This window comes from Perognathus longimembris, chromosome 3 (assembly GCF_023159225.1).
Source record: "Perognathus longimembris pacificus isolate PPM17 chromosome 3, ASM2315922v1, whole genome shotgun sequence".
NCBI lineage: Eukaryota > Metazoa > Chordata > Mammalia > Rodentia > Heteromyidae > Perognathus > Perognathus longimembris.
The window spans coordinates 7,297,830-7,311,766 of NC_063163.1; the positions used below are offsets into that span (position 1 = coordinate 7,297,830).

General features: G+C 44.0%; 1 protein-coding gene across 3 annotated transcripts in view; it reads left to right on the forward strand.

The window, feature by feature from the left end:
• Positions 1-13,937, forward strand: part of Tmtc4 (transmembrane O-mannosyltransferase targeting cadherins 4) — a 50,400-nt gene that overhangs the window by 21,374 nt on the left and 15,089 nt on the right. For 2 of the 3 annotated variants that reach the window (XM_048341129.1, XM_048341130.1), the window contains exons 6-11: positions 4,110-4,210; positions 7,637-7,729; positions 7,944-8,108; positions 9,282-9,484; positions 11,295-11,466; positions 11,554-11,685. In XM_048341129.1, the coding sequence (XP_048197086.1) occupies positions 4,110-4,210; positions 7,637-7,729; positions 7,944-8,108; positions 9,282-9,484; positions 11,295-11,466; positions 11,554-11,685 (866 nt within the window). The remainder of the gene's footprint in view (positions 1-4,109; positions 4,211-7,636; positions 7,730-7,943; positions 8,109-9,281; positions 9,485-11,294; positions 11,467-11,553; positions 11,686-13,937) is intronic. The other variant, XM_048341131.1, reaches the window with a different exon arrangement.

Consider the following 13,937-nt stretch of genomic DNA (forward strand, 5'->3'; position numbering starts at 1 on the left):
CCCCCTGCTGGAAGCCTCCTAGAAAGGATTCTGCTTCCTTCAGCCAGGTGCTGCTGGCTGGTTTGGTCCGTACAGTTTTCAGACGCTCTCTCAGGCCAGGCATGGTGCCAGTGAAGCAGCTGTGTGCAGGCGTGCTATGGCCAGCTGCTCAGGGCATCCAAATGGTCTGGAAAGCTTGTCAAACGGGCAATGGCCCACTGCCATCCTCAGAATTCCCGACAGCAGGACCTGAGTCTGTATTTCGTGAAAGATCCAGGTGTGGGTGCTGGAATGACACCCTCCCCCCGCTCCCCCCCCCCCCCCCGTGAGGCCTCCATTTTAGAGCAGTGGTTCTCAGCTGGTGAAGGTATCCCCATCAGGGTTATTTGGCAATGTCCGTGATATAACCAAAGGTGTTACTGGTATCCAGTAGGTAGAAATGAGGGACGACATTCAACTTCCCCCACAGCAAGGCATCAAGTCACCCTCGTGTCAGCAGTGCTGACAAGGAGAAACCTGTCAGGGGAGAGCCAAGGGTTTATAATCAACGAAAGACTGTTATGCTAAATTGTTTAGAGGACAGTGTGGATGCTGTGGTTTGTCCTAAGTTAATCTAGAGAGTCTGGTGGCAACACCTGCCCGCAGCAGCGATTAGACATGCAGGAGGACCATTTACTGTTCTGCCTGTAACAAAGAAAATGAATTCAGAAGTTAGACTGCCTGGCAGGGCAAAGGTGTGGTTTCACAGCTTGAGTGACTTTAAAAGATGGTAGGATTTTGCCAGAGGCATTGTAGCCTGAGGAGACTAAGTAAGCAAAGCAAAGGGAGACCGTGTGGAGTTGATTTATGTGACTGGAAAGGAATGTAGATCCAGGGAAAGGCGGTGCGTGGCGGTCACTGTAGCAAGGCCACTAGTGAAAGCCACTCTCAGAACGGGAGCCCTGTGCCCAAAGGCGGCAGCAGATGTGAATCCTGCCAGAAGTGAGCCCTGTTTATGTTTTGTTAAGGGCCCGTAGGTTCAGCTGGATACATACAGACTTCATCATTATTGTATTTATTTATTTTACCAGTACTGAAATTGAACTGAGGGCTTCCGGCTTACTGATCAGGTGCTCTGCCACTTGAGTCACACACACACACACACACACACACACACACACACACACACACACACACACACACCACCCTCCTTTTGTACTGGCTGTTTGAAATAGCATCTTACTTTTTGCCTAGACTTGCACCTATACCACTGTCCTCCTATTTTACTCTTCCTTTCATGACTGAGATGACAGGCATGACCTGGTGTCTAGGATCTTCCAGTTGAGATAGTCTGTCAAACATTTTTTGCCCAGATGAGCCTGCAACTTCAGGTATAAGTCCTGGTCTCAGCCTACCATGCCGTAGCCTTGATAATAGGGGCCTCACACAATCCGTGCTTAGTTATTGGTTGAGAAGTCTCCTAAACCTCTGTGTGTGTGTGTGTGTGTGTGTCTGTGTGTGTGTGTGTCTGTGTTTGGTGTCAGCTGCCCTTGAACATAATCTTCCAATCTCAGACTCCTGAGTAACTTAATAGTGCAGCTGTGAACCGCCATGTCTGACTCATCAGTTGTTGTTGTTGAGGCTTTATCATCTTAACAGAGTTCTTTTTGTAAGAGAAAACCTCTTGTTTTCATTTCCTGGAGTTCATTTCGATAAAAAATATTGTTTTGCATGATCAGATGCACACAGACATTGTGTTCCTCTCCTAAATTAATAAATAAATTGGTAACGTCTACATCCACTTGTCCAGTGCTGGAGGCTAAAAGCACCTCCACCCGGATCAGGCCTGCAGGTGTTGGTACATTGTGAGACCTTCCACCCTGGGGCTTTGCTCATTAGCTCCTAAGGAGTCACAAAGTGTGTATATCCCCTCTTTGATGTTCTGCATCACACACACACACACACACACACACACACACACACTTACTGTTGGCTTCTAGAGCAAGCGGTTTAATAAGAAGCTGTACTGTGTACACTACACAATATGCCTGGCGCATATCACAACAGAATGATTCGCCAACCACACCCTTGACAAGTGCATTGAACTTCATGGAAATTCTATCTCCTCTCGATGGGGGAGTTTTGCTGGGGTTTTCTTTTGTGTGTGCAATATTTATCAAATGTTTGCTGTGGTTCTAGCCCTGTCCCACATGATTATTTTAAATGTTTATGTCTTCATATGATTTTGTGGCCTAAATTTTTTTTGTTCTTATTTGTTATATCTATAAAGTTTGACTATGGTTATTTATTTGTATAACAGACCTCCTATTAATTTCTATACAAGAGGTAGCATACTGTACCTAACCCTTGAAAAATATATTTTACTGGGGCTGGGGATATGGCCTAGTGGCAAGAGTGCTTGCCTTGTATACATGAGACCCTGGGTTCGATTCCCCAGCACCACATATACAGAAAACAGCCAGAAGTGGCGCTGTGGTTCAAGGGGTAGAGTGCTAGCCTCGAGCAAAAAGAAGCCAGGGACAGTGCTCAGGCCCTGAGTCCAAGCCCCAGGACTGGCAAAAATATATATATATATGTATATATATATTTTTTTAATTGTTATTGTAGCAGTGATGTACAGAGGGGTTATAGTTGCATAAGTCAGGTACTGAGTACATTTCTTTCTGAACCATGTCACCCCTTCCCTCAAGCTCTCCCAGTTTTTTTCCTCCTGTCCCCAGGCACAAGTTGTACAGTTCATTTTCCACGTAGTGTCTAGTGAGTACCACTGCTGTATTTGTTCACCCTTTGTCCCACCTTTTCTATGCCCCCGTTTGCCCTCCCAAAGACTAACAAACAAGACAACAACAACAAAAACCTCTTTCCATTTCTTGAAGTTCATTTCATAAAGTATTTTATATGATCATATGCACGTAGCTGTGGAGCTTTTGTGATCTGCCCCTATGAATATCCTCCTTTGGTCTCACTCTGTGAATGTCTAGAGACGTGTGGGGTTTTTTCCATCTATATATGATTTTTAATATGCTCTCCTTTGAAAGGTACCAGAAGGTTATATCATGAAAAGTAAAACCTCCTCCCTTCCCATCCCAATTTTTCCTTAAAAATGTCTTAAAAACTATGACCGTCAGTTTCTCATGTATTTTCCAGAGATACATGTTTTGCTTTCTTGCAATTTATAACACAAATGACAAGGTATTCTACTATAATTCTCCCTGTCAAGTCTATGTCATGGTAGCTTAGGCTGCCCCCATCTTTTAGACAAAGACCTTGGGACAGTGAAGGTAAGTAACCTGCCCAGTGTCATGTAGTAATTGACAGAGTCGGAAATCAAGAGCTGGAGCTCTGGTTGTAGGTAGAAATGACCCAAGGCACCTGGGCAAATGAATGATTAGCTTCCCTTATAGGTTCTGCATGTGTTCATTTAGTTAGATAAGGGGCCAGGGCTCAAAGGAAGGCTAGAGATGGGTCTGCGTATGCCCTTCTGCCCCTCCCAGCAGTAGTTCTGGCTCCCAAGTTGCTTGTGGCCAGATCTGCCTCATTAGAAGGAAGGTGGCTTAGGGTTCAGTGGCTGCCACCCTCCTGGGCTGCTTACAGGTCACACATCTATCAGTGTTTGGACTTCCTGCAGGTTGGCAGCCCACCTGACCCATGGCTTTCCCTGTCACGGGCGCTTGATAGGGCCAGCCCTCCATCGGTAGAAGAGGCCAGGGCCAACAGACTCATCTGAAGCAGAAAGCCTAGCCCTGAGCGCTAGAACAGTAGAGACTCAGAGCTGCTCCTCCTTCATGATGGCAACAGTGACCATTGGGGTCATCCTGCCACCAGATGCATCCTTTACAGTCTCCGAATCCTCAAAACAATTTGTCAGAGTGGTCTCATGTGATTGGCAGGCTGGGGAGAGGGACCTTGCCCAGTAGGGACTCTGGGATATTATATTGCCTCTTTCTGGTCTATCTCAGGAAGAGGAGAGATGCATGCCTGCATTTAGAGGTATCGTCCAGCCCGAAGGGCAGAAATGCACACTGTGAACCAAACTGCTTTTGGTCTGTGGTGTGCACGGGAATTTTACCTCCTGATATTAACAGGACAGAGTGTATTACATGACTTTTGCATTCGTCTCTTCTTGGCAGGCAACAAGGAGGGAACTCATTCTTCCACTTTCTGGGTGTTGCTGAGTATTTTTCTGGGAGCAGTGGCCATGCTGTGCAAAGAGCAAGGGATCACTGTTCTGGTAAGACTTCAGACACAGCTGGGCTCCTTTCGCACATCTGTTCTCTCTTCTCTACAGACACTGTGGCCAGCCTGCTCTGTGACCTCCTCTAATTCTGTACCTTTTGCCAGTCTGAGGTCAGACACTGCTGGACCAATGGCTTGTACTGTCATACTTCTTCTGACCATATTTCTGTCTTCTGCCATTTGGGGCATTTTGCTTGACATGTTGACTGGCTAGCAGCTTGTGGGAAACAATGTGCAGGACGTTCTTGTAGAACTGTGATTCATTTTCTTGGAACGTTCCTGTATCAAAGAAGAAAATGGTTTGTGTTTTCTGGTTTGCTCCCACATATTTCAGCAACTGTAGTTGCAACAGAATGTTGGCCCAGCAATGCATTTGGTCCAGGAGATAGCAAGAGTATGATTTGGAAATGAAGAAATGCTGTTACCACGCTAGCTGGGCTTCACTCTCATGCATCGGAAAGCTCCTCTGAGCCTTGAAGTGCCTTTATATATTATATAGTAAATGTATCATCTTGGGTTTGTTTGTTTTTTAGGGGATGTGCCAGTCCTGGGGCTTAAACTCAGGGTCTGGGCACTGTCCCTGAGCTCTTTTGCTCAATGATAGTGCTCTATCACTTGAGCCATAGCTTCATTTAACCTTTTGATGATTAATTGGAAATAAGAGTCTCATGGACTTCCCTGCCTGGACTGGCTTTAAACCATGATCTCGGATCTCAGCCTCCTGAGTAGCTAGGATTATAAGCATGAGCAACTGGTACCCAGCTCATTTAAGTTGTTTTTAAATTTAAAAATACATCTTAATTTAGGAAATTTAACTAAATCTTAGATACAAAACATTTTTAACCAGAGGAGAAAAACTTAAGAAAAAAAGTTCAATCTGTTTCTGTTACGTTGTATTCCAATTTTTAAAGCCAAACTTCTCAACATTATTTTTTTTAAAGTACAGCTTACTCTCTTTTAAGGTATACCTCTAAAAGTATAGCTTATACTTACAAGGTACAGCTTCACTATATACTTTAAAGATATAGTTTCAGTCTGGTTAAGTGTGAACCATCACTCCAACTGTGAGCACAAGTCAGAAGCTCCAGGAAGAAAGCTAGTGTCTCACCCTCATGCAAAAGCAACCTAATGGTGTCTTTCTAAAATGAAAAAGCTCAAAGTCAGTAACCACCATCTTGAGTGGTAACAGAACATGTAATGTGTCTATATGCTTTCTCTCTTTTTTTTTTTTTTTTGGTCAGTCCTGGGGCTTGAACTCAGGGCCTGAGCACTGTCCCTGGCTTCTTTTTGCTCAAGGCTAGCACTTTACCACTTGAGCCACAGCACCACTTCTGGCTTTTTCTATATGTGTGGTGCTGAGGAATCAAACCCAGAGCTTCATGTATAAGAGGCAAGTACTCCATCACTAGGCCATATTCCCAGCCCTCTGTATGCTTTCTATGTTATAGAAAATTTATCTGGGAGAAAATAAATATGACAATATGTTTTATAACACCTTCTGTTTTGATAGCTGGGTTATTTCATATCAGTTTACTCTACAGCCAACTGTTGCTTCAGTCATTTAATTAAAGCAAGTGCAAACCAGGTGCTGGTGGTTCATGCCTATAATCCTAGCTACTCAGGAGACTGAGATCTGAGGATCATGACTCAAAGCCAACCAGGGCAGGAAAATCTATGAGACTGTTATCTCCAGTTAACTCACAGAAAAATCTGGAATTGGTGCTGTGGCTCAAGTGGTAGAATACTAGCCTTGAGCAAAAGGAGTTCAGGGACAGTGCACAGGCCCAGAGTTCAAGCCTCCAGGACCAGCAAAAAAAAAAGTAAAAATAATAAAGCATGCATTAAAAAAATAAATAAAGCAAGTGTATCACTTACCATTTGTTGAAAATTTCCCATGTGGGGAGGTCCCTATTATCCACATTGTCAGGGACAGAACCATTTTGCTAAGAAACAGTGCTGTAACACTTTAGACTAACATAAAGAATGGTTTGAGAACTAGACCTTCTGGGTCAGCATTGCATTTTAACAGGTCTGAGGCCCCTCCCAAACACATTAGCATTTTGGGGTTTGACTTTACATAAATGGAATGTGCACATTTTGATGCTGCCTTTAAGTGGGAGAGAGGAGTCTCAGCCTTGTGGTTTACTCGGCCTTGGTGACCACAATCACCTCTTAGTGACTGTCCACAGCTCCGGGAACAAAAATGAACAACAGGAAAAGACAGCGGCAACTCCAAAGGGGGCTCTTGCCTTGTGTAGAACAAGCAGAAATGGTATTCTGTGACCCACAATGACCATGTGTCACATGAATGAGTACAATCAAGATTGAAATGTTTAACCCAGCCCTGGCCCATGAATTAGATAATTAACGGCTCCCAGCATTCGTGGGAGAGGGTTAAGTAGGGTTGTCATCCTTACTGTGAAATCCACAAATTACCACTGACTTCTGATAAATTCTGATCCCTTTTGCCTTGAAGCCCCATATTAAAGACCCAAGTCATGTATATTAAGATACCTTTATTCCAGATCGGGCCATGAGTTCTGTTGGATCTTACTGCCTGCTTCTGGGACATTTATAGAGAGTCTATGGCAGGGTGAAGAGTGGAGCCTCATCTCTACTTTGGCCTATAAACCATAGTTTTACTAGCTGTCATAGCAGCCCTTACCTGCTAGAAAGAAGCAGTCATTGTGCCAATATGAGCTCTTGACATAGGCAGAGCCACAGTAGCGCCAATGGCTTGGCTGGCAGAGGTACTACCATCCTCCGCATAGACTTTCCAGAGTTGTCCTGTACATCTCCATCCCAGCTAGCTAGAAGAAGAAAGCAAACGTTTAAACCAAACCTCCAAAATGGTAGTATCACCGCTTCCTACAGGGTCACATGACCTGATCTGACTGTGGAGCAGGCTGGGAGTTGTAGTCCAGCCATGTGCCCAGGAGAATAGACACATGAACAATTAGGACTGTGCCCATGAGATCTCCAAAGTTTCTTCTGATATTGAAACGTGTGCCTATCCCTGCCCCCCATGACCCAAATCAGCCAGCAATTCAAGTTTTGCTCTGCGGCGTTGTTCATTTTCCTAAGCAGAATTACTGCCCAGGTATCTAACCACTGTTACACGCTCTAAGGGACTGTTAAAGTTTGAGACAAGGTAGGATGGGGACCCCCCCGGAAGCCCTAAATTTCTAATTCTCTTGAAGCTTAGTACTCCTAAATATCAACTACAAATCATTACTAGCAGTTTTACTAAATGAGAACTGTGCTCTATTAACATGAGCTAATTTCCGATGAATACGGAGTGGTTAAGTGCTGAAGTTTTGTCCGTGATTATCTAATCCTTTGAATCCTTTGTCTAGATGAAATAATAAAAGTGTGAGTATAATTATCCTTAACCCAGACCAGCCTCCCCATGCTTCCTCAGGGCTTGAATGCTGTGTTTGATGTGCTGGTGATAGGCAAACTCAGTGTGCTGGAAATGATCCAGAAGGTGCTTCGCAAGGACAGATCATTAGAGGTGAGTTATATACTTCTGTCTCCAGCCCAGACGTAGAAAATGTCAAGTACTCACTAATTTAAAATGCCGCTCTCCGAGTGTTTCTCATGGTTTTTTATGCTGAGAAAAATGTAGCCTTTACAAGCACAGTGTCAGTCATTCAGGCAGAGTTGCAGCGCGTGGGAACCTGTGAGTTGAAAATCCTAAGCAACAGGGGCTCTCTGTATCCCTTTAGAATGTCGGTGTGCCCAGGAGCCGAGGCCTCCTCTCCCGAATGGCCCTTCTCACCGCCGGAGGAGCTGGCATGCTCTACGTGCGCTGGAGAATCATGGGCACCGGCCCGCCAGCATTTACCGAGGTGGACAACCCGGCCTCCTTTGCCGACAGCATGTTGGTTAGGGTGAGTACTGGAGCCCGCTCTCTTCCCAGAGCTGCCGAATCCCCAGCTCCTTCATGATCCTCCTCACCACCAGCCCTGCCAGCCTCGGGGCACCCGTGATGAATGGTGACACTTCCCTGCTTGTTGAGAGTCTAGGATGAAGCCAGCGTGCAGTAGGGCATTGAGAGGGTGCCAGTGAGCTCCTTGGAAGTTACCGCTTGGTATCTGTGAGGAGCTGTTTCTGGGAAGTTGGGTCCGGGAGACTCCAGGGATACCACAGTGCAGGAGTGCTCTCCAGTCCCTACATAAGATGGCAGGGTGCGTGCAGGTCACCTGTGCGCACCCTCTGGACGCTTTAAAAAAAAACATCTCTCACTCATATTTAAATACCTGGTCACATGCCTGTGCGTCACTTCATTTGCCTGGATGGGTGGAGTCCTCGCTGCACAGGCAAGTCAAGTTTTGCCTTTTGGAACTTTCTGGCATTGTATTTTTCGAAGTGGTTTCAACCCATGGTTGATGGGATCTGTAGTAGGTTAAATCCAGGCATAACCTAGATTCAGAGGTCCAACCGTATCCTTTCTAATGAAAGTGAAAAAGTCAGTTCTGTCTCCCATCAGGTTCCTTGTCTTTTTAAAGTACCCCTGGCTCCCTTGTTTGTTAGAGAGGAAATTATCCGTTAACACAAAATGTAACAATATCTGGGGTCTCTTTAAGAGTCTTAGCAGTGTCAAGATGCTTTATTCTTTGAGGTTTGACCTGTTTTCCTAAAGGCTATCAAGCCATAAATTCTGAGCTAGCTTTCACAGGGAGAAATGAAGAGGACAGCCGGAGACAGGCCTCTGTTCTCAGTTGTTAGCAAATGGGTAACTAACCCTGGGGCCTCAGTGTTCCTGGGTCACAGGCTTTCGACATCACTACATAAATCCATCATGCATTGCTTGGCCAGAAAATTGAACAAATGTATTGCGTGGTGTGGTGGCCTGGCTGTATTTTTAATAGATTAAGCTCTGAATGTATTTAATAAGTTGCAGACTACAATCCCATGCCCAAGATCTAAACGGCAGCATTCCATTTTTATACAACTGCTGTATCCTTGAACAGGAGCCCGTGAATGCCTCACAAGTGAAGTTAAGATATATGTTCTTTCGAGTTCAGTATCAAGTAAGTGTTTGTTTTCCTTTTGACTGACAGGCCATAAACTATAATTACTACTATTCATTGAATGCCTGGTTGCTGCTGTGTCCCTGGTGGCTGTGTTTTGATTGGTCAATGGGCTGCATCCCCCTCATTAAGTCCATCGGTGACTGGCGGGTAATTGCGCTAGCAGCACTCTGGCTCTGTCTAATTGGCCTAATATGCCAAGCCCTGTGCTCGGAAGACAGCCGCAAGAGAAGGTAAGAGGCAGTGAGGAATTTTAACTTCCACCCTGGGTCAAGGCTGAAGCATTTTGCTAAATCCAGCACTGATCACTGTAACGATTTTGTGGACAAAAAATGTCTCAGGCCATTTGTTCCAAATACATATTAATGGTGAGGATGACTTCCCTCCCTTCCAGGCAGGCCGAGGGAGGGTACATGGATGGCTGCTTCCTGTCCCCCCCCCGCCCCCCCCCCCCCCCCCCCGCCTTCCCCTGAGAAGTAGCACTTGGAGATCCGCTCCCTGTAGGTGGTAAAGAGTAATTTGTGGTCAGAACAGAATGTAATTTATGTGTGTTGTGCCCGTTATTTCGCAATTCTCCTTTAAAAATAAAACCCTGGTAAATGTGAGGGGGATTCCTTTTATTGCCATTGAGTACAAAATAAGTTGCCACCCCAAAGAGACTATTCTTTCTTGACAATAAAGGATTTTTTTTAATTATTAAGAAAATCAAGATACATTGTACTTATAAACTGATTTGTTGAATGGTAACTCAACTGTATAGCTAAAGATCATACAAAATGTAATTTATTTTAAAAAAAGAATTGGGAAAGATGAATATGTTTCATGAAAATGAAAACTCAGGTGATTTCTGTGAAGCATAGCACAGATCTAGATTAGCAATGTCTCCAAATAAATGAGTGTTTTAAGTTCATCTGTGTCTTAAATTAGTTCGTGATTCTTACAGGGCATCAAGCTTTAGTCCCAGTCAGTTCACTATCTACATGTGAAGTAGGATTTTTTTTAATGGTCTAGGCACAAGAAAGAGCCACTGAATTTGACCAAGCTTTTCTCCAATCATCTCCTTGCATCATATAGGGGGACATTGGAAATGACCCACTAGTTTGCAAAGTGTTTCAGTGTTCAGTCTTCTTTTTGTTTGACTTATGGTAATATAGCAACAGAAAAACCTTAGATTTTGTAAAATATAAACTGCTGCACGAGTCTTCTTAGAGCTATATTTTTCCATGAAAACTACATTAAATTTGTTGGGCCCTGTCTCCTGAACAATTTAATTCCTATATGGTTTGAGGCATGGTTAAAAAAAAAAAAAAAGATGAACAGTTGGGCGCTGGTGACTTACGCTTGTAATCCTACCTACTCAAGAGGGTGAGATCTGAGGATCCCAGTTCAAAGCCAGCCCAGGCAGGAAATTCCATGGAATTCTTATCTCTAATTAAGAAGAGACAGAAGTGGAGATGTGGCTGAAAGTGGTAGAGTGCTAGCATTGAGCAAAAGAGCTCAGGAATAGCACCCAGGCCTTGAGTTCCAAGCCCCACAAATGACAGAAAAAAAGAAAAGATGAACTAGCCAGATGCTGGTGGTTTCTGCCTATAATTGTAACTACTCAGGAGGCTGAGAGCTGAGGGTGTTGGTTCCAAGCCATCCTAAGCAGAAATATCTCCCAATTAACCAGCAAAAAAGAAATGAAAGTGTGGCTCAAGTGGTAGAACACAAACCTTGAGTGGAAAAAGCTAAGGGATAGTACCCAGGCCCTGAGTTCAAGCCCCAATACCAACACACACACACACATACACACACATTTACACAGAATATGTGAATTAATAAGGTCTCACAATATAATCATACCTGATGTTAAATGCCTTAGTTCCTATTTTTGTCTTATTCCTTTCCACTGGTGACATTTTATTGCTGATGAAGGAACCTTTTCTCAGTTGGCGGCATGAAGAAGAGAAAAGTCTTTGTCACTAATTTCCTGTTGAGTAGGCTATTTTTCTTGAGAAGTTTGGAAATACCTGTTTTGATGATGTATTTTTCCCCTTCCAGAATACTCACCCTGGGCCTGGGATTTCTCGTGATCCCATTTCTTCCTGCAAGTAACCTGTTCTTCCGGGTTGGCTTTGTGGTGGCGGAGCGAGTCCTCTACCTCCCCAGTGCCGGGTACTGTGTGCTGCTGACCTTTGGATTCGGAGCCCTAAGCAAGCACAGTAAGAAGAAGGTATCTCCCTAGAGAAGCGCCACTTCCAACCAAAACCCGGCCACACGGCTCACCAGATGACACGTGCCTTGTCTCTCTGTTCCTAAGAAACTGATCGCTACCATGGTCCTGGGCATTTTGTTCACCAACATGCTGAGGTGCGTGATTCGAAGTGAGGAGTGGCGGAGCGAGGACCAGCTCTTCAGAAGCGCCCTGTCTGTGTGCCCTCTCAATGCTAAGGTACCTTGCCTGCCAGGTTTCTTTTAGAAAGACTACCAGGAGTTGTTCTAAGTCCTCTTTCTGAGTAAGAAGGCAGTGTACCCTTGGACAGTATCCAGAATGGAACCATGAACAAACACTTGAGTTTTTCTTTGCTGTTGTTGTTGTTTTTGTTTTTTGTTTTTTGTTTTTTTTTTTTTGCCAGTCCTGGGGCTTGGACTCAGGGCCTGAGCACTGTCCCCGGCTTCTTTTTGCTCAAGGCTAGCACTCTGCCACTTGAGCCACAGCGCCACTTCTGGCCGTTTTCTGTATATGTGGTGCTGGGGAATCGAACCCAGGGCCTCATGTATATGAGGCAGGCACTCTTGCCACTAGGCCATATTCCCAGCCCTGTTGTTGTTTTTTGAATGATGTTTATAAGACTTATTAGAATTTCACTTAGCCAAAATAATCCTCAAGAAAGCATTAAAACCAGACATCCACAAAATGGATGGCTTCCGGTCACCATTTGAAGAGGGCAAGGGAGGTGTCGTCAGATTTGCAGGCTAGAATTGCACAGGGCACACATCCTGACCAGTTAGCGTGACTTGTCAAAGCCAGAACCCTGGCAAGAGCAAGTGCTGACCAGGTTAGGTGAGGCTAGATGGCTGCATTTCAAAGTTGGTAAGGCCGTCGGGTAAGTATTCATTCGACTTGTATTTTGGATGAACCTAAGCTTTTAACTCAACCGGCTGTGTCTTTTTGCTCTGCCCGTGGCCTTTTCTGTAAGAAGAGGATAACGTTTATTTTCTCAGCTCGTTGTGAGGGCCGAGTGAGTATATGGGGGATGCTCAAGAAATGTTAGCTTTCAGAGGTTAATGTTAGATTGGACTTCAGGTGAACTAGCAGGAAGGGAATTCTGTTGGCTGAAAGTGGAGGCCAAGGCACGAGGTAAGAATACTTTGCTGTTAGTATAGACTTCCTATCGTTAAATGACACCTCTTAGGCTGTCTTCATTAGAGCTGCCCAAGATGCTGAAATATCACCCTCCTGGAACAAGAGTCGAAGGAGTTCTGGATTTTGTCTCATTTTCTTTATTCTGTATTTTAAGGGAAAACAGTAATATCAAGTAAAAATAATGAAGAGTTGACATCTTACTGAACTGCCTGAAGTGAAGAATAGTTAGAAAGGTGCTGACCCTCCCTTTGTTCTTTGCTTGAATTAAACTGTCATGCTCATGTTTTACAGTTAAGAGAGATAAATGCTGGGGTACTTAATATGTACTAATAAAAATTAGGAGAAACAGACGTAGATAAAAGTGAATTACTCTGAGCTTTTAATCTTTGATTTGCTGAGTGATCAGTTTCTCTTTTTGCTACTAAAAATAAAGTGCCTGTGATTTAATTTCATATTTGCCAATAGGTACACCTTTTAAGCTTACTATATGAGTAGCGGGAGTGTTCCTTCACTTTATATCGTCTCTTTATAGAGCCCTATCACTAGTTTCTATTTTCCTCCTGTTAGAGTTTTTAGACACAGAGGAGTTTGCTCTCTTTGTGTTTCCAGATGGGAGAAATTAACCTATTGAAAGATCATGTTGATATTACTTAGGCATTTGATTTAGGTGGCCAGCTAGACCTAGCATGTATGAATGAGGAGCCTGGAACATACGTGATGTCTGTCTGGAAAGTCTATCCATGTGGGACTTCACCCAGGTAGACTGGAAGACACTTAAGTGTACAAACAGTCATGCTCTATTTCCCTTCGTAACCTAAACCTTATGTGACCTCACCTTCAAACAGACCCACTGGTAATAGTCCTTTGCCCAACAACTTTTTCCAGTGATACTATTCAATATAAGCAAGGTAAAAATTGTTTTATTTTAAATTTTCCACTATAAACTCAAGTGTCATGTAATTGTATTTCTTTTATGGAAAAAAAAGCTAGATCAGTTTCAAGGAAGAGATCTCATTTAAGAAAACGGAGTTGTTTTTTTAGTTTGGTTTTTTTTTTTTTAATATTTATTTATTTTGGCCAGTCCTGGGGCTTGAGCTCAGGGCCTGAGCACTGTCCCTGGCTTCCTTTTGCTCAAGGCTAGCACTCTTCCACTTGAGCCACAGCGCCACTTATGGCTTTTTCTGTTTATGTGGTGCTGGGGAATTGAACCCAGGGCTTCATGCATGCTAGGCAAAGTACTCTACCACTAAGCCATATTCCCAGCCCCGTCAGAGTACTTATTTTCCTATACTGATTTCCACTTAACATGCATGGACTCTTATATAAGCAGTTGCCAC